Genomic DNA, 19,958 nt, shown 5'->3' with positions numbered 1-19,958 from the left:
CGAAATACTGGAGGATGGATTAACCAGGTTGGAGGAAGAGGGTGGCAGGAAATCCTTTGGCTGGGATTTAGATTTCCCGTTTTCCACTGTTTACCGGCCGCTAAATTGTTCTCCTTTCCTTTCACCGATCTCTAATCGCTTTTATTCCGGCCAACCTGTTATCACAATTCTTCCCCTATCTTCGTGAATCACTTTCGACTCGGTGGTAGCGGAAATGAGGATGGAGAAGAGTGGAGAAAGGAAGGAAGAAACAGCGAGTTTAGGATAGGTTTAGGATATTTAGAAGGAATTTAAAAAGGGTGTGGTATTTGGAGGAGGAAGAAGAAGGATGGAAATTTTTCTTTTTTAAGAATTAATTAATAATTCTTTATGGAAACACGCGAAGGAAGAAAGAAAGAATAAGAAAAGAGAATTGTGGAAATGGAAATTAATTTTTTAAGGAAACTGATAGGGTAGCTTTTGTTATTTGAGATCTTGAAAAATAATGGAGAAAAAGGAATAAAGGAGTAAGGGGAAAGAAGGAAAAGGATTTTATTGCTGAAACAGAAGAATAACTTTTTAAGGAATCAGATGAGAATTGTAAGTGGAATTAGTTGATAAACGAATAAAAGAGTAGTTTTAAAAGATTAAAAATTATTTATATATTAATTAAAATATTGAGAGAGTAATAAGAGAAAGTTATAATATTGTTTATTTAATTTTTAACGAAGCATAAATAGTTATCATATTCTGGAATTAAATCTTTTAAACATTAACAACAAAGTTTAACGTGACTTTATACTTATGAGAAACGATAAGATTGCGAAGCTTAACTAAGAACTTTATTTTATGTTTCCACAATCCGTGGTATAAGATGCAGATAACCATATTCCCCATGTATTTAAGCAGTTAAGTTAAACATCGAATGAATTAATGTTATGTAAAGGATCCAAAACCTGTGATGGTTATGATTGGAGGAATAGATAAGGGGTTTACAGAAATAGGTGAAGTAATTGATTATTTACATTGTGCGTTACAATGGTGTAATATTTCATACTCTGTTCGTTACACGTTTCTCAATTCCACTTAACCCAGTTAACTAAATATAGACAATAATGTAACATAATTCACATATACATATATCAAATTTTATATTTCCAACTACTCATTAGTTTTTTTTTTTACTCGATGAAAGAAGAAGAAGAAGAAGAAGAAGAAGAAGAAAAAAAGTTCGTCATGTTAGATATTAAAATCTTACCTGCATCGAATAAAAAAAAGAGGGATTGCGAGATGAAAGAAGACAGAATCATTATGCCTGACGTTTCTCTTTATTGTTTGAAATGTGTCGTAACGATCAGATATGGATCATGTAAAATTACAATAAAACGTAAATATGACGAATCATTCGTGTATACATATACGTGTATGTATATATATATATATATATTTATATATGTATATATGTATAAATTCTTGTACGCCACCAAAAAAAGATCTCGTGAGACCACGAGGAGGAAAAAGAAAAAAAACGAACAAAAAAAAGAAGAAAAAAAAAACTTAAATTATCCCGAACGAATTCATAAATATGAATCACTTCCTCGCCCCATCGATTCAAATTTATGCCTTTCGTCTCTTCAAAATTCCAATCAACCCTCTCGACCATTTTTTTCTTTTTTTCTTTTTTTTTTTTTTTAATATACACACGTATATTCGTAAAACTATCGCGACCGCATAATCATATATTGATCGCGATCTCACCCATCAATCCCAAACAACTTTCCAACAATGAATTTTTTCCCCACCCCCTACTTTCACCGTGTTTTATCCCCTTTTACCCCACCCCCTTTATTTTAATCCTTCCTCCCTTTAATTACACACCGTAAATCTAAATTCACAATCATACACTATGTACAAGTATCGCTTCAACGACTCGCTTTTCTTTTTTGTTCTTTATCGATTTTTAAATTATTTATATTGCTATCAGCGTCTCTCTTCTCTTTATCCTCATCGAGCGACCATTCATAATCATCGATACATCTTATAATTTATATTTTTATATAAATCACGTACTTTTATTTATTTATTTTTTTTTTATTTACACGTCCACGCGTGTATCATCGACGATTCAATGAACGTGTCTTCTGTACGAGCAAAGGAATTTCCACAATGGCAGTGAAGAATTTAGAAAAAAAAGAAATTCCTTTTTTTTTTTTGAGACTGATCACACGGCAGCATATTCGTTTAAAATAGCTACGAAATACGAATTGACGAAAGTTTTCTTTTGATGGATATATAAAAAATGGAATGTTAAAGTAGTAAAGTATGAAATGAAACGCTTTGTTCTTTTCGAACTGATTATATATATGATTATATATGCGAAGAGGTGCAAATTATATATGAAATATCAATAAGAATATCCGATGTGAGCAATTTACAGCGGCAAAATTAAAAAAGAAAAAAGAAATTTATCCCTGGATTTAAGATTAAATCGAACGGTTCGCTGTATTCGATAATTGAAGGGCTTAGTGGAAAGGGGATATTATCTTTTTATATTAATTACATTCGATATTTTCGTTATTATTTAAAAATATTAAAATTATACATATTTATATATATATATATATATCACATTCTTGCCTCTCTATCCTCTCCAGAATAACGATATCGTAATGAATCTTTATTTTCATGCAAAATGAGTACTTCTAGATTTTCAGATTTTTATTAATTGTACACAACCTATGTATATATTTATATATATATATTTATTTATTTATTTAATTTTTTATCACTAAGGCGGAGAGGCAAGAACACGCGCATAAATATCACAAATATCATTCTTAAAATAATTACAATTCATATACGAAAATAATTCCCCCTTGAAATTCGTCTTTCCCTTTTCACCAAGTCCTTTCACCCTTTTTCTTTATCCTCGCATCATTCGACAAGCAGCGATACGACCCGGCGAAATGACAATCCCGACATCGAGGCTGATCGTCTGCAATTCGTTAAACATGCAAAAGTGGCAAGATACCGTGATTGAACGATGATAAGATCGCTAATAAACAGCAGATCGAGATCGAAACGGGTTGGGCGTCGATCGTGGAACCGGATCTAGGCGGTTCCTGCGCCAGTCGTTGATTGCTCGCGGCCAGTGTCGCGGTTTCCACCCTCTCGAGCGCCCTGTCGCCCCTGATCCTCGGCAACGTGGATTGACAGGTGATAGTTAAAGTCCCTCCGGGGAAATGGTGCCGTTCCAATCGAAGAGTGAGGCCGAGACGAGTCGAGGACACGAGGCTGTCCTCCGTCGGGCTCGTGCTTGGCAATTCTCTGATCAACCCTTTGTTCACCTGTTGACGATAGAAGGCGAGAGTTAGCCTTGGTCCCCCTCCCCCTCCACCCCTCGTTCACGAGTGAAATTTCATGCTAGATTAGGGGGATGAATGGGGGATCGAGATCGTGGATAATGGTGTTCTATAGTGTTTCGGGTGTTGGCGATAATGTGTAATGGGTGAATGAAGGGATAATTTGGGGGAATTGAATTGGCTCGATGCATTTGTTCTGGATACCTCGTGGCAAATGTGATACGTGTTTTCGATACGATTTTCTTCCTAGAGGGAAAGATATTCTTTAGAAGATATAGATATTTGATCAATCTCGTGGATAAAATAGGAAGGATTGTTTGAAATAGAAGAATAATGAATAAATATTTTAAATATTAAATTGATGGAAAGGTATGTGAATTAAGTAAGGAGTGTACGATTCTATTTTTTTTTCTTTTATTATTCTTTATTATTTTGTTGATGAGATATCTTATTTGTCTATAATTTCTATGTATGTATCACTTTTATCTATCCTGAACGAATTCAATTCAAGAATTTCTATTTATAATTTATAATAGATAAAGAAACTATTTTTTTTTCTTTTATTATTCCTTATTATTTTGTTAAAGAAACATTGATGAGATATCTTATTTATCTATAATTTCTATGAATGTATCATTCCCTTTTATCTATCCTGAACGAATTCAATTCAAGAATTTCTATTTATAATTTATAATAGATAAAGAAACGTATGAAAAAAAATCATGGTTACTGTGAGTAACACAGTAATGCTACTGCACCGAAGAGAAGAGAAAAAAGTTAGAGCTTATTATACTGGTTGAAACGCCATCAAGATACCCAAGATTTTATCCGAGCATCTGAAATAACTTTCTCGGCTCGAGTAGTTGGGGTGAATTTAATAGGGTGGCATTTTCATCTGTTATTTTTAAGACGAAAACAGGAGCTGAGTGCTCAGTAAGCAACTTTGAAAAAAGTATTCTCGAGGTATAAACTGACGGTTTTAATTTCTTCCACCTTTCACCCCCGAATAAGTTTTTGAAGAGTCTGAATAAAGGGAGCGAGTAGTGGCGAGAACACTAAACGAGCATCTTTTAAACGATTCCCATAATTTTATATCTTTATCCGGCGTTGAATTTGCAATTCAAAGGCATCTCCAACTCATTTTCCAAGAACTTTCCAAACTCCCGTTGTTTCATTTTGCCTCCTCTCACGACACGGCCAATTTTCAAAATCACGAAACGATGAAATTTTCAAGAGTCTTGATTGAAATTAAATTTTTCTTTTTTTCAAGATTTCGATCAAGTTTCTTTACAATTTGATGTATATCGAGGTATCTATCGTCAAATTGATCGAGAATTATATATTGTTTTTTCGAAAATGGATAAGTTTTGAAGAAAATTTATTCTTCTATTGTTTAATTATCTTTGCAAAATAATTTAGTAATAAAAACTGTAAGATAATATTTAAAGCAATCCAATATTCGATTATTTTCCAACGAAAAACAATTTCAGAAGAATGAATAACTTTTCATCTTCATAAAAAAAAAAGATTTAATGTATTATTTTTTATCGAAACAAAAGCAACATTCAATTCTCAATTCAGGAATAACACACAAACACGCACATTCTCCACTGTTTTTCATTCGATACAATTTAATATTCATTATCGTTTTCGATTTAAAATAATTCCATCTGAATAAACACCGTTTTCATTACAACGATAAAAAATTCTACAATTTTATGAAACAATAAATCTTTAATCCAGATATATAGAAGACTTAACACATATATTATGGAAATTTTCCTCGGACGAAAAAAAAAAAAAAATATTTTAATGAAAAGAGGATACAGAATTGGAATAAATTTAATCATTCTATTTTTTACTTTTAAACGAATTCACGCAATCAAAAGACGTACGAGGAAAACAAAAAAAAAAAGAAACTATCTTCGACTGATTTTTCAAAGAATATGAGAAACGATTTACAAATAATTTTATTACAATTATCATTAAAAAAATATTCAATCCTTAATTTACAATCAAAACAGATATGAGATGATTTCAATACAATTCTACATTACAATTAAACTAAACAATCCAACCCCTAGAATTTACTTAAGAAACTTAATTCACCATTAAACAAAAATTCCAAACCTTCCAAACCAATCACTAGATTTATAATTTGAAAATTTTCATTCCGTTTCAAACCGACGATAATCACGAACATGATTTTTCATAAGATTTACTCGTTCTCGAGACGTTGAACCTTGAACCTTGAACGAATACCGCCAGGAGGAGGGGGAGGGGGGAAGGAGATGAAAAGACACGCGAGGGAACGAGTATCGCCAGGGCTCGGTAGAAAAACTAAGTTTAGCCCGGAGCCTGGGTCGTTTTTCTTTTTTTGCGACGTCGGCTACAATCAGGAATTCTAAAGTTGGCGAATGTCTCTCCAGGCTCTAATAGCCGTACGTTCTCATAAAACTGTTTCTTTCCTCCCTCACCTCTTTCCCGTTGAGGATGAAGACGAGCCGGGCCGGAGGGTAGCTGGCCGCCGAGCTGCATTCCACTTCGAGCGTCTCGCCCGCCTCGTAAGAGGGTCGAAGGCCACGGAGGGTGGGTCGTTCCTTGGGGGGGATCGCCAAGCTCATGTTCGCCTCGCCGAAGATCGTGAGGAAATTCGGCCCCTCCGAGGACACCTCACACCCGTACAACCCAACAAGGTTCACCTTCACTGTCGCGTGCAAATTGTTTCCAATTATTTTTCCAAGAAATGCTTTTCATTTTTATTTTTATTTTTTTTTCTCGAATTAATCATTGGATTTGGATCATTTCTGATAGAACTAATATTAGAAATAGTATTAATATTGTTGATTCAAGTAATGAATTTGAATAATTGCATATTTGCTTAGATATATTTTGTAATTTGTAATAGAAATTAATATATCCATAGATGTAGTTGTTGTTGGATATATTTAAGGAAAAAGGGAAAAAAGATTTGAATTAAATAACGTGTATAGTACGACGTGATTATTTAATAAGTGAAAAAAATTGAAATAAAGTTTTATCACTGATGTCGACTAGATTAAAGTGTAACGTTTAATGAAACGTTTAAATTGGAAAGAAGAATATATTCTCATTTTTTTTTATCCTTGTTAACGAGATCGTAATCCACTGAATAATAGCTAGAGAAGGTATTTAAAGTAAGTAAAGTATAAATAAATTGAATGAAACTGTTATTATATCCGATTAATAATAATCTTAAAAATTAAATTCTTTCTCTGTGTTGTAATATTTTCAGTTTAAATTTTTATTAACCTTTAAGTATAATATTTTCTTTACAATTTTTATTAAAAAAACAAAAAAATTTAGTAACTCATTAAACAATTATAATTATAAATTAATTTCAATCCACAACCCTCTTTAGAAAGTTATTCCAAAAAATGTTCAATATTTTATAACATTCGAAATGTATATTTTTAATATATTGAAAAAAGAATCGTGCAATAATATTGATCTTTAAAAAAATTAATTTTTAACGCATTTCACTCTTCATATTTTCTCTTTTATACTCTCTCTTCCAATTTTTCCCCGTTCAAACAAAAATTTACTCACCCTTACCAACCCTCAAATTCGCACAAACAATATCTCGGCGAAATGAATCGCTCTTCAACCATTCTTCATTCACCACGAATCTCCAAAAAAGGAAAAAAAAACTTCCTGTTCAAATAAAGTTACCACGCTGCAAGACAAAGTCTGCTCTTTCACCGCTTATAATATGCTCTAATTCCTTCCAGAAAAAAATGTTCAGAATCGTCGCAACGGTTCTAACGAAGAATTTAAACACGAATTTCGCGATTCTTCTCGCTAGATTTTGATTTAAAAAGCGTTATAAATGGTTTTTCAATCTATAGATTTGCCATTTCAAAAAAAAAATCACTTCAAGAGATTAATTATTTCTAATTATTATTATTTTAATGAAATATTAGCGTTTTAATGATTCTTGATAAATGAAAAAAGTATCATTTGAGATAATTTATTATTTAAAAATTGAGAAGCATTAAAATTCTATATATTAAATGGATATTTATTTCAATTATCTCCAATTACTAGTTGATTCTTAATTATCTCTTTTAACTATCTTGACTAAATTGATTAAATTGAATCGTATGAATTTTAACGAATAATCATCAACGATCATCTGATCAATCTACTCACGAGACTATCACGAATCTTAAAACATTATAATTAATTATAAATCTTTTTCTTTTAATCAAACGAGAAACTTCCATTTATAGAAACTTAAAAAAATATTCTTCGATCCAAAATTACCCTTCCTCTCCCTAAAATTGATAAAATACTATTCCTAACGTTATATAAAAAATCATCATCGATGAACAGAGTTGAAATCAAAAGAAATAAGATTTATTCTCTCCCCTGAAAACTTATTTCAAAGATCATCGTTAATGAATTAAGAAAGTTAGATCGGTTATTTTTAGAAGCCTCGAAGATTAGAAACTTTACGAAGGATGTGAAATAGTGTGGATCCCTGTGGAACAGTGAAAAATGGGCGAGAATAGAAATTTAATAGGGGCCAGCCTCGTTCACAAGAAGGGAAGTTCGTTGGTTATTTAAGCGAAATTTCTGCCAGCCCGTTAACTTTCATCCTTCTCTAGGTTCAAGTTTGGGAAAATCTCGCGGAGTTGTTGTTTCGATTTTAATTTGAAATTGGAAGAGAATCTTTTATCTTTTTTTTTTTTTTTTTTTTTTTTACAAATTTTGAAGAAAATTCTTTATTTTTTTATCTTTGTTACGGTATTTTCTTGTCTTGGGAGAAAGTTGAAATTAGTTAGATTAAGGTGACGAAGAAGAACGAAGAAGATAAGTTTGACAATGATTGAATTTTAAGTTAAAATACATAAGTAAATTTATGCAGTGTAGTTGAATGTAGAGGCTTCTTTAGAAAGTGTGATTTATTTAAGGGGATAATATTTTGAAAGAAAAGATGTATCACGAAGACAAGAAGTTACTACTAAAAATATATTATTCTGAAAATTCTAACATTCAATACAGATATTTATAAAAAATTAAAAATTTCTCGTTAAAAAAATCACAATAAAATCAATATTGAAAATAAACGTTACAAAAATAATTAAAAATCCTGCTTGCTCCAAAGCACAAAACTAATACTAATACATCTAACTAATAATAATACTACATCTAACTAATAATAATAATAATACTAATACATCAAACTAATAAAAACACACATCTCCAGATATCCAATTCCGTCATTCATTAATAATTTATCAAGCAGATTAAACTGCATAATTCATCTGCAAATTGCACACTTTTCTCACATCAAATCCATCTTGAAAATAAAACTCTTTCTCTCTCTCTCTCTTTTTGTCTCGTTTCTCTATGGACAGTCTTGGATAACAGTTATCCAATAATTATTTTATTTTGAGTCCATTTGCAAAAGAAAAGGAAATCAGAAACATTTTCAACTCCTCAAGAAAGGTTTACTCTGAAAAAAAACACTCTGATTCACACGATTTACGATTCGATCCTCGCGCACGACTCACCCCTCTCTGTCGATCTCGAACCCCCTTCTCCTAAATCCTTCTCCTTCAAGACGATATCGCAGGCAAAAACACCATCCACGTCGTACACGCACGACCAACTATCGCTTAAATTGTGTAAAGAGAGGGAATCGAGGATCTGTACAAACCTCTCCGATTGTTCGCCTGTCCCAACAGCGTTACTTGTTTGCTATCGCTCTTGTTCACGTCCACGTACACCCCTTCCAGCTGGAAATCACGACCAGGCGGCTTCGAGTCGGGCATAAACCTGAAGAACTCCGCGCCATCCTTGTACCACTTCACGGAGTACAATTCCTCGCCGTCCAGATCGTACTCGCATCTGAGCGCCACTTTTTCCCACCTCGGATCGGCTATGGTCGGCACGTCTATCCTGAGGAGATGGATGGACGAGCCTGAAAAAAGAAGAAATATTCGTTATTTTGGAATTAAATTTTGGAATTAATAGGAGCAAAATTTTTAGAATGTAGGAATGAATAGGAAAAAGTTGGAATTAATGGTGGAGAGCCAATATTTTTTTGGAATCATGGACAAAAATAGAGAGAAAGAGAAAGAGAGAACAGGAAGGAAGGGAGAGACAAAGAAAGAATTTGGAAATAGGAGGAAATGGAATCGAGGAGTATTTTTTTTGGAATTAATAATGGAGAGAAATGGAAGGAAAAAGAAGATTCTTTTGTAAATAAAAGCGGGATATTAGTGATGGAAGATAAATCTTAGAATCGAGAATTTTATGATTCCAGTCTATATGGTTGATGTATCGTCGCATCGATCATCTTTTTTTTTTTTGACACCGATGTCAGGAATATTATTCGAACAAAAATTTTTTCCCACGCAAAGTTTACAAGTTTAAATCACTGTTTGTGCTTTTAAACCTAACTATCAATTTTGTCCAAACTTATATTAATACACTCAATGCAATAGCAATTATTTATTTCCTCATTCGGCCCATTATTATACTTGGATTAAATTTAACCCTTTGTTCTTTAAATCACGTTCTTCCTCCATACTTTAAACGATTTAAAATTTTATGAAAGAGAATTTCTACGAAAGTATCGATAGATTGGATACATTTGGATACTGTTTTCAGATATATACAAAAAAAAAAGAGAGAGAGAGAGATTATTACCCACGAAGAATATTCAAAGCAAGCGAAAAGTCTTCTCGTTCATTTAACGAACGACAGCGTGAAAAATACGACAGAATTTGTCCAGTTGGCCTGTCGCGTAAACAAGCGTCGAAAAAGTTTACAGAGAAAGCTAGTCGAACTCCATTTGCCGGTCGACTGGGTGTGGAAAAAAAAATAGCAATTATTGGCGTAATGGGTAGGTGTTGAAAAAAAAAAAAAGAGAGAGAGAAACCTCGAATCCCTACAAGGGAGTAATTTCCTCTCCCTCCCACCCCTTTTCATTCTCTCTCTCTCTCTCTCTCTGCCAAATGCGAGTGTTTTTAACACAGTCGCATTAATTTGTTTATCGCCGCTTCGTCGAGCAAGCGCGGCAAATGGCTGGCTAATTAAAAATATCCGATCCGGCCATGCGTTTGTATAATTATCGTCCTCGAAAATGCAATCGAACATTTTTCGAGTGGTTGTACGCCGTAAAACGGCAATATTTTCGAATGGAATCGATTGTGAAATTTGTATTCCTTTGTCGCGTCGTTTGATAAGTTTTCGCCGTATTCGAGAGAATATTTGATTGCTTAATTAGAGGGCGTTGATTTTGCGTTAATTTTTCAAGTACCGTTGAAAATTGCCGATTGGGGGTGAGGTTCTAATTATTGTTATTATCGTATTCGATTTTTAGCACGAACATTTGCAAAAAGAAAATTTTTAACTCGCGTCGAAATGTTTCTTATCGTTATTATTAGAAAATCCAATTTATTTTCTTTTTTAAATAAAAATTAATCGAAAATTAATTTATAAGAATCCTTATAAGAAAGATCCTGATCCATTTAATTTTCAGAAACATACACCCATTGATAAATTCTTGCCATCGTTACATATTGCAAACTCGTGCTTTTGTGATTTCGAATAAACGAAATAATCATCTTGTTAAAAAGTTTTTACCAATTTTTCGCAACATACAAAAAAAAAATGCCCAACGAAAGGCCGAAAACGAAAATACTGTTAAAATTCTACCAAAATCCCAAACTAACCCTCATCAATCTCGACTCGAATCGTTCCCATCCCCTTCCCTCCTCCCCTTTTCCATCGAAGAAAGAATTCAGTGGCCAAAAAACGATATTCCTCGAGATCGTAATATTCGTTCCACGTCAAATCGCGAGCCAACTACGTGCCACTTAAAACAATAACCGGATCCGTCGTTCGCGTCAACACAATCGAAACGAGAGAGAAAAAGAGAGAGAGAGAGAGAGAGGGATACACGTAGCGGCGCGTGAAAAGGAAGGGAATGGAAGATGGCGATGGGGAAATGGGGAATGGAGATGGCATCCGGTATTCGAGACACGAGCAAAAGCGGCGAAGTAGTAGAATTCGTGAATGATTTCCAGATCGTGCGAATTTGTCATGCGCTTGGCACGACACGAGTCGAACCGCGGACGGACACGATAAAACCGTGAACAAGCGGAATTATCCCCTTTCTAAGGGGGAGCTGGGTCGATGGGGGGAGGGGTGGATTCGTGACGAAACGATTGCGTGAAAGGCGTCGAAGATAGGCGGCGTTCGAGCCATTAAATCGGGGGAATGGCCGATTTATTGTCACTGCTCGCGAATATTCATTTTTGAGAGATTGTGCGAAAGTTGGGTGAAAATGAGATTGTTTGGGACCGGTGAGAAGAAATAGTTGGCAAACGAGTGAAGTATTTTCGAATGATAAATGATTATGACTGTGATAGTTAAAGGATTTTGAATACGAAATTTTAATTAATTTGGCGGATATTGATTGCAGGAAAAAAAGAGGGTTCTTTTTAAGTTGTTCCTTTTTTATATTTCATCAAATGAAGTTAATTGTGAGATTTACTAATGAAAGAATATTTAGATGTTCTTTTTATAAAAATATAATTTAAATTATGAAGTTTTGAAAATTATTCTTTATCACTTCAAACGTAATACAGTTCGATAGATTTTTTTCACTACGAGTTTCCGTTTGGCAAATCTTTCAACAATCCATCAATAAGAAGGAAAATAAAATAGTTATTTGGAGGGAATAAAACGATCGTAAATCCGTGATTGTTTCACTGCAATCTTTCGAACATTTCCGCGGAACTGTTGAATCTCTTATAGCGCGAATCGTTACAGATCTTTGCTCCCTTTTTTACGACTCGACGCGAATAGGTTTTATTTATTTGAATTTTTCAACGATTAAGAAAGTCAATATTAATTTTAAGAAGAAAATGTAATACGATAGAGAATAAAAATTCGATATTAAAGGAAGAAAACAGTAAGAGATAATTAATACATTTATAACGAGACACGTTTGAAAGATCAAAACAAATATTAATATAAAAGAATGTTGAAATTCACTTGTTAAAATTGTAATTTAAGTTTGCAAAAAGTTTTAGAAAAGTTTCATAAAATATTTCAATTGATCAAAGTTTCTAATTTAAAAAAAAAAAAGAAAAAAAGATATCTATTCAAAGGATAAAAATGTTGAAGAGATTTCGAGGGGAGAAATTTAATTCGCGGTTTATATTATGCGTCTAAAAGTTGGCCGGGATCAAATCAGTCTGACACGTAGATTATTGCAAGGTTGAGAAGAAAAGTTAAACACAAAGATGTATTTTCTACGGGTTGCGGTAACTTTCGACTTCGAAAACTTTTCACGTCCACGGCAAAGCTTTACGAAACGTTTTCAGTCAAGTGCACCAATCTAGAACCGCGGCCACTCAACGTTGATTTTTCTTGAAAATCGAGGCTCGTCCAAGCACGGTATCGTACTTTGCATTCCTTGTTCTTTTTATCATATCTCTTGTCTTAAATATTGATAACGTTCGTTTACAGAATATCTTTTAATTATTCATCGCCTCGATGAAAGTAAAATAACATTTGTTATGAATAATTTAATGAAATTTTCTGCAATACGATCAACCCCTCGAATACTATTAAAAGATATAAATTATCTATATCGTGGATTAAGGAAATTATAAATTAAAATTATTATTCAAAGTATCGTAATTATTATTACAAAAAAAAAAATAATCAAGTGTCTATTTATTTGCTAGTTAAAAATTTTATTTTTATTTCTGTACAATGTTCAAACTTTTTCTTCTCATAATGAATTCTGTTCTCTGTATGTATGTATTTTTTGCATTAAAAGTGTCAAAATTTAAAAATATTTCTTTTTTTTGACTTCGCCTCTTTCAATTGTTTTCACGGTACATTTTTTGAAGAAAATTCCGTTTACGAATTGTAAATTCGAGGTAGTTTTTTAATCCAACGTTGTAAAAGTTTAAGAAGGTACTTTGCATTCACAAACGAGCTTCCTCCTCTTTTACTGATTGGAAGCAGCGCGCACGAAATAAAGCCGAACATATTAAATATTTATTGACGAGGAAATCAGGCATTCTGTTGAAAAATAAATCGAACTGACCAGTTTCTCAAATATGAAATTAATTTCGCGAGGCTTAATAAAAGAATAAAATCTTTTCCGTGATTATAAATTAAAATACCTTCTCCTAGATAATTAAATTTTTTTTTATAAAAATGTAAATCAGATAAGTTGATTTGAATTTTTTTAAAGAATCTATCCTTTCTTATTTTAAATGTTGCAAACAAATGAATTAAATAGTATTATAAGAAACACTAATCGATTTCTTTTATACGGAATTTTATTGAGAATCAAATTTTTTTTTTAATTTTTGAGCTAAAATAAGTATTGAAATTTTCAAGAAATTATAACTCGATTTATAATTTTTATTCTCCCATTTATTTTAAGAATAAATATCCAAACATTTTTATCGATCTTCTTGCATAATTAAACATCACGAATGATTTCACATGTCAATTCGTATTCGCTTTTGTATCTCGTAAAAATAATAAAAGATTCATAACGCACATTATGATTGACATAATCCAAGAAAATCGCGTTCGCAAAATATCGGTTGATTCGAAGTGACAGGTGCATCCATTTTGTTTCGCCACAACGAATAATTGATCACAAGCTGTTGAATCAATAAGCGTGTTGAACGTATATATATATACACGGAAATACAGTATAGAGGTTAGTGTTTAAAAATTAATAACGTGACAAGTTGGATCGCTTTCTGCGAGGCATCATGATCGAGAGGTCCAGAGCGACCGATTTATTCCATTTCATCGATACGTTCCATTTTCAACGACAGTTCCCTGTGAAAATTGATAAAATATCTACGCGTTTTTTTTATTTTCATTGAAAGATTCGATATCAGTATCATCTTTCTTTTGTACAACTCAAATTTTGTTAAAAATTTAAGTGAATCTTAACTAAATCATCTCGATAAACTTAATAAGATTTCCTACTTGATTTATTTTTAATTAATTTAAAAAAAGTGCAAAAATAAATAGAATATCATACAATTAAATAAAAACAACATACGTGGAAAATATCTATCAAAACAAAAATAAATACAAATTTGCCACGATCAGTTATTAAATCAAATAAATCTAGGAATAATAAATAAAGGAAAAAAAAAAAACAAAATATCTTTTGTTTCTCAATTCAGTCGTACAAGTATCTCAAATAATTAATGCAAAGTCTTATTGAATCCGTATAAAAAAGACCAATGCAAAAAGCCCTTCACTTTCTCTTCTCAAATAAAGAACAGAACTAAAACAAGAAAAAAAAAAGAAGAAGAATAAAAAGCACACAAAAGGTTTCCAAAAAGTCCCCAACAACTTTTTCAACGAGCTCCAACAACAACCCTCGATCCTCAAGCTTGCGACAATCTTTCTCCCACTTAATAAACGACAAACGCTTTGGTTCGACGGCTTCGGGGAACAATTTAACGAGCCATTTTAAATAATTCGTTGTCTTTTGAATCGCTTTATGCCGTGGCAAGCAGCAGTTAACCACGATACAATGGGGCATGTGCAACAGAACTTCCCCCCATTTGGATACGCGCACACAGGGGTGGATTCCCCCTTTCAGGGTTTTTCGAGTGTTCCCCCTTCCCTTCCCTCCCTCCACCACCTGTCCGCTCATTTCCTCGTTTTTCTTTCTATTTCTTCTCCTTTCCTCTCCTTTTTTTTCGTCCGATGCAAACAGAAAAATACCAGCGACCGATTCTTTTGTTTCATTTGTGCGCTCGCCGCTCGTCGAGACAAGTTATTGCATTATGCAAGGTGAATCGTGAGCTTCCTCGTGGTGAATGCCAGGCACAATGCCGCCTCTCTTTTTTTCCTCTGTGAAGAGGTCCGGGATCTAGGGCGTATCTGAAATTTTGATACGTTTCGATCCTCTTTTGTTTCTTTCTCTCTCCCGCTCTCTCTCTCTCTCTCTCTCTACCCTTTTTTCCGCTTCCGTTTTGTTCTCGTGTTTTGACGATGTTTCGACCATGGCTCGAAGCTCGTCAGCAACGCTTCTATAGACGCTTCTCGAATTGGCGAGAGCGAGTACGTGGCGTTGGTGAAAATGCGCGTGAGTGAATTTTGGACCAATTTCTCCCTGCCTTATTCGAAGCTGCCGTCGAAAAATATCGTTGTTCTTGTTCGCGAGTAAATAAATTATCGATCTTGATCGAATATTGCCAAGAATTAAAATTTCTTTCATAAAACGAGTTTATAAATTTATCTTACTCGCCATGCGCGATTAGAGAATTTTTTATACACATATATAAAGAGAGAGAGAGAGAGAATTTTATTGTTTCGAAAACGAGGAGGGAAAAGTGAACACGGTGACGTTCTTTTTTTTTTTTTTTCACGCCTGACGAATTTATCAAGTTCATTTGAACCTCGTCAAACAAAGTTTCGAATTCCGTCAGATATTATCGTCCGCGCGCTTTTACAGGCCAATATTTGATACGGGATTGCGTGCGAGAGTTTATTGATGGAACTTGTTAATCCGTTGATTTTTTTTTCCATCGATCCTCTGCGTGCACGATTGAAACAATATCTCGTAGCACGCGTTGAACAGGACGGTTCAAACGGGGGGGCCAAATTCGCGATAATCGCGGGACTCTGTTTAAAATTGGCTTTCCCGCTCTCTCTGATCGCTCTTCGTCTTTTCCATCGATAAAAAAATTCGATATCGACGATTCTATCGTGTCCACAATCGTGAAAATTCAATTGTTAAATCCACGCTGCGTTGTTCTCGAATAGTTGTAGACGTGGCATAAGGGGTTATCTTACACACGCGCCATTAATCGAAGTCATGGACGTGGTATCGTCTACAAAATTGTCGATTGAATTGGGCAACGCTCAATCAAAGCGTTAAATCGACTATTTATGATTCATATATATCGTTTGAACGTGGTACATATAAAAAAGCAACGATATTTTATAATAACTTTTTTTGGGGATCAAGTATTGCGAATTAATTTGTTTTAATTATTCCATCGATAGTCCAATCGCACAATTGTGAGAGTTAAGTTCAAGTACATTGTTTGTTAGGATGAAAATAATTGAGAGCAGTCATATATCACGATAGACTATTCACGTGGCTTATCGTAAGAAGGTATTGTTAATTTCAACGAGACCTTCTTAATATTTATATACTCTTAAGAAATCATCGTATCAAGTATCTATAATATATCCTTTATTGAGTATAACAAATATAATATTTGAACGAAGCTCTTTCTGTCCTTAGAAACTTAAGAATCTTATAGCAAAAGCCTATACAAAACCGGTCGCAGAGGCTGAACAAAGGCAACGTTAACTCGTTCGCAAGATCTCCCTTCTTGAATCGGAACGTAAGTTGCCATCGAGATCGAGCACCCTAGATGGAGCAGCTAAAGCTCGTTACACAATGGCGACGCCTGGCACAACGAGTCTCGTGGCCGATCTTAAAGAGCAGTTAGTTAGATACTTAAAATTGTGCTAAATCTTAAATTTCTATAAACTCTCTCACACTATACATTAAAAATGTTATTATATTTGATATTGATTATTGAGAAAAATCATTGTCACGTTCAACGATATATAGATTGAGGATAATTTCTTTATTTCGATTTTTAAATTAAAAAGTAATCTAAATAATCCGATAAATTCTTTATAACTTTATAGTGATGTGAACAATGTGATTATAATTTAATACTATGAAGAATGAAATATAGAATGAATCTTATCTTATAAGGATGAGAAATTAGACGAGATAGTTTCCAAGTTAACGAGTAATGCAATTAATCAAAGTAAATTCCAATTCCGCAATAACGAGACATGAATGGCTCAACGACTTACTACTTATCTTTTCAAGTCCTCATTTTTCAGCTTCCACTTTGAACTCTCTTCTAAGCACATACAATTATTCAATGGGAACAGTTTCAGAGTCTCGAAGAAGAAAAAAATATCCTATCAGAATCAAAACCTTTTAAGCTTGCAATTTGTAGGCAATTCCTAACTTGCAAGATTGGCCAGAGAGAGAGTAAATTGTGTATACCACTGCCTATTAACCCCATACATGACCAGTCTGTTACTGCCCCAAGATATATAACAACAAACACGTGCGTTGACCAATCTGTAACAGTTGAGAATTACACAGTTCGATAATATCACGTTCGTTTCAAAGGAAAAAGAATGGAAATAATTTTAGCTCTCATTACGAAAGTTACTCGTTTAATTCTTCCTTCCTTTTTCTTTCATATTAAAAAATAAAAATATTCATTTCTGAAACACAATCAATTTTACGATAATCTCAAATAAGATCGATACAATACAAATCCTCGATGAAAGAAAAATAAATAACACTCTGCAACAATCAACAAATTTACATATTTTCATTAACCAAGTACTGGCTAATATCAGTTAATGGCTACTTCTTTCCCCTCTTGTCTCTCCACGTAGTCGAGCCCCTCCTTCTTTCGCCTCCTTCGTCCTTAAGACCAAGATCAGGCTCAATGAGGAGTGGGTTTCTCGCGAGCCAATTAAGCCGACAATTAGTTTAATAATTAGCGGATTAATTAACATGCCACGCGACGAGGCGGAACGAGACGGGAGGACAATGGACGGAGCAGCTGAAAGCCATGTTCCCAGCTAGTGTCTGTCACTGAACGACCACTGTTCGTTGCTTGCTTGATTAAGGACCCCTAAGGCTTTGCGTGCGTGTTTATGCGCGCAAGGGATGGATTTGGCAAACCTAGGCAAAGTTTCCTACATTTCCAACGATAAATTTGTATGCAGAATTTATTTGGATTGATCTATTAACAGTTGTCTCAAAAATTGTTTCTTCCAAAAATTTTGTCGATCAATTTTTGGACAAAGTTGTAACTTTTAATATTTTTTTAAAAATTTTTTAAGGATCCATGATAATACTGTTTTTTATAAATATATAATTCGAATTTAAACGATCAGGTTTATCTAAATTCTTATTACTTTCCCCTCTAAGAAACTTTATCTGGAAATAATCTTCTTTCGCTATCGGAAAAAAATTCTTTAAAATGGAAAATTATTAAATCGAGAAATAGAGGAATGAAAACTTGCGTCTCTTTTCCCAAAGATCTATAGCAACGGGTTCAAAAAATATCGTTAAAAATCCACCAAGCAATTAGCCGTTTTTTTTCCCCTCCTTGATGCCTCGACAAAAATACAGCGGCCATTTTTCCCGCGCAACAGTTTTCCAACACACCAGTGGCGAGGTTTTTCCACCCTGTCGCAAACTATCGCGTGCAGGCCGTTCCCCCGTTAATCGTGTTATTTGTTCACTAATTAAACGTGTAATAAATTCGACAGGCAGCCGCCAGGCTTTATTGAAAACGGACTCGCGCCCCCGTTCATTTCGCATGTTTCGTGCTCTCGCAACGATTCGCGCCATATTGCCACTAGATTCAACAGCCTTCCTCCTTTTCCTATGCCTCTTGCTTTTTCAATTTATCTCTTTCGATTTTTCCCCTCCTTTCCTTCTCCTTCTTTTTTTCTTTTTCATTTCTTTTTTCCTCCATGCATGTATTTGAGTTTTTCTTCTTCGCTCGGATCCGATCCTCTCGATTCCTCTTTTTACACGATCGTTTCAGGGACGGGAGGATAAATTCCTGGTTAAATCGAGCGATACGCGAACAACGATTTATGGACTACTACGGAAGGGATTTCCGTGAGAAGTAAAACCGTGGTACGCTGCTAAGGGGTTGCGGGTGAATTTCGGTTGGTTTTAGAAAGATTAGACGATTTACCGTGAATCCTGCTTTCGGTTAGATTACGATGGAAAAAAATTATAGGATATATTTCGAATTTTTGACTCGCTCTAGCTTGATTCCTTAGCAGAATTTTAAACCATTACTTATTCCGATTACTTTCGAGTCTGCATTTAAAGATGAGAATTAAAGCTTTCTCATTCGAAAAATTTATTTTCTCAAACATCTTCAAATATCCACATTTATCTCTTCTTAAAAAAAAAAAGTCATAAATTATTCATTGAATAATAGAAGATATCCACTCTCGATATTCCATCATCTCTATTTTCTCAAATATCCACATTTATCCCTCGCCAAACTTTCAAACTTTCGAAAAGTTGGAACGTAAGGAAGCAAAGCATCTGTTCCAAAGAAACTTCGTTCGTCATTAATTGCCGAGTATCTCGCTCTGTGAAGATTGGTCGGCGCAAATTTCCATACCGTTTACACGCATAGCAGCAGCGAGACAGTGTGGGCGGGTCGGGATGTCAAGTGGGCAACCGTCGAAGACGAAGCTGCCCCGTCCTCGTCATCTTCATTTACCACATCTATGCACGACGCCGTTTTAAACCGAGCCCTTTCCGGTTTTTCGGCCTAACGAGCCTTTCTTAACCTCCATCCAACGCCCTCGTTCGTGGCGACGGCTAATTGAACGTGGGCATTCCAACGTTTCGAGACGACTTCATTGCTACTCGCTTCGTAACTCTTCGTTTCAAGAAAAAGAAAAGAAAGAGATTCCTCGCGAGAGAGGGAAATTATTTCGAGCCTCGGTTTCGGGATGACAGATGTT

The 19,958-nt window shown here is 34.1% G+C and overlaps 1 protein-coding gene across 1 annotated transcript in view; it reads right to left on the bottom strand.

Moving 5' to 3' along the window:
- Nucleotides 1-1,288: 1,288 nt before the first annotated feature.
- Nucleotides 1,289-19,958, bottom strand: part of LOC100576471 — an 82,829-nt gene continuing 64,159 nt past the window's right edge. Inside the window, exons 3-5 of the mRNA XM_003249827.4 lie at nt 9,046-9,309; nt 5,819-6,048; nt 1,289-3,326 (exon numbers count right to left, since the gene is read on the bottom strand). Of these exons, the coding sequence (XP_003249875.4) occupies nt 2,985-3,326; nt 5,819-6,048; nt 9,046-9,309 (836 nt within the window). The 3' untranslated portion in view covers nt 1,289-2,984. The remainder of the gene's footprint in view (nt 3,327-5,818; nt 6,049-9,045; nt 9,310-19,958) is intronic.

Source organism: Apis mellifera, linkage group LG8, assembly GCF_003254395.2.
Source record: "Apis mellifera strain DH4 linkage group LG8, Amel_HAv3.1, whole genome shotgun sequence".
Lineage (NCBI taxonomy): Eukaryota > Metazoa > Arthropoda > Insecta > Hymenoptera > Apidae > Apis > Apis mellifera.
This window is presented reverse-complemented; position numbering and strand designations above follow the sequence as displayed.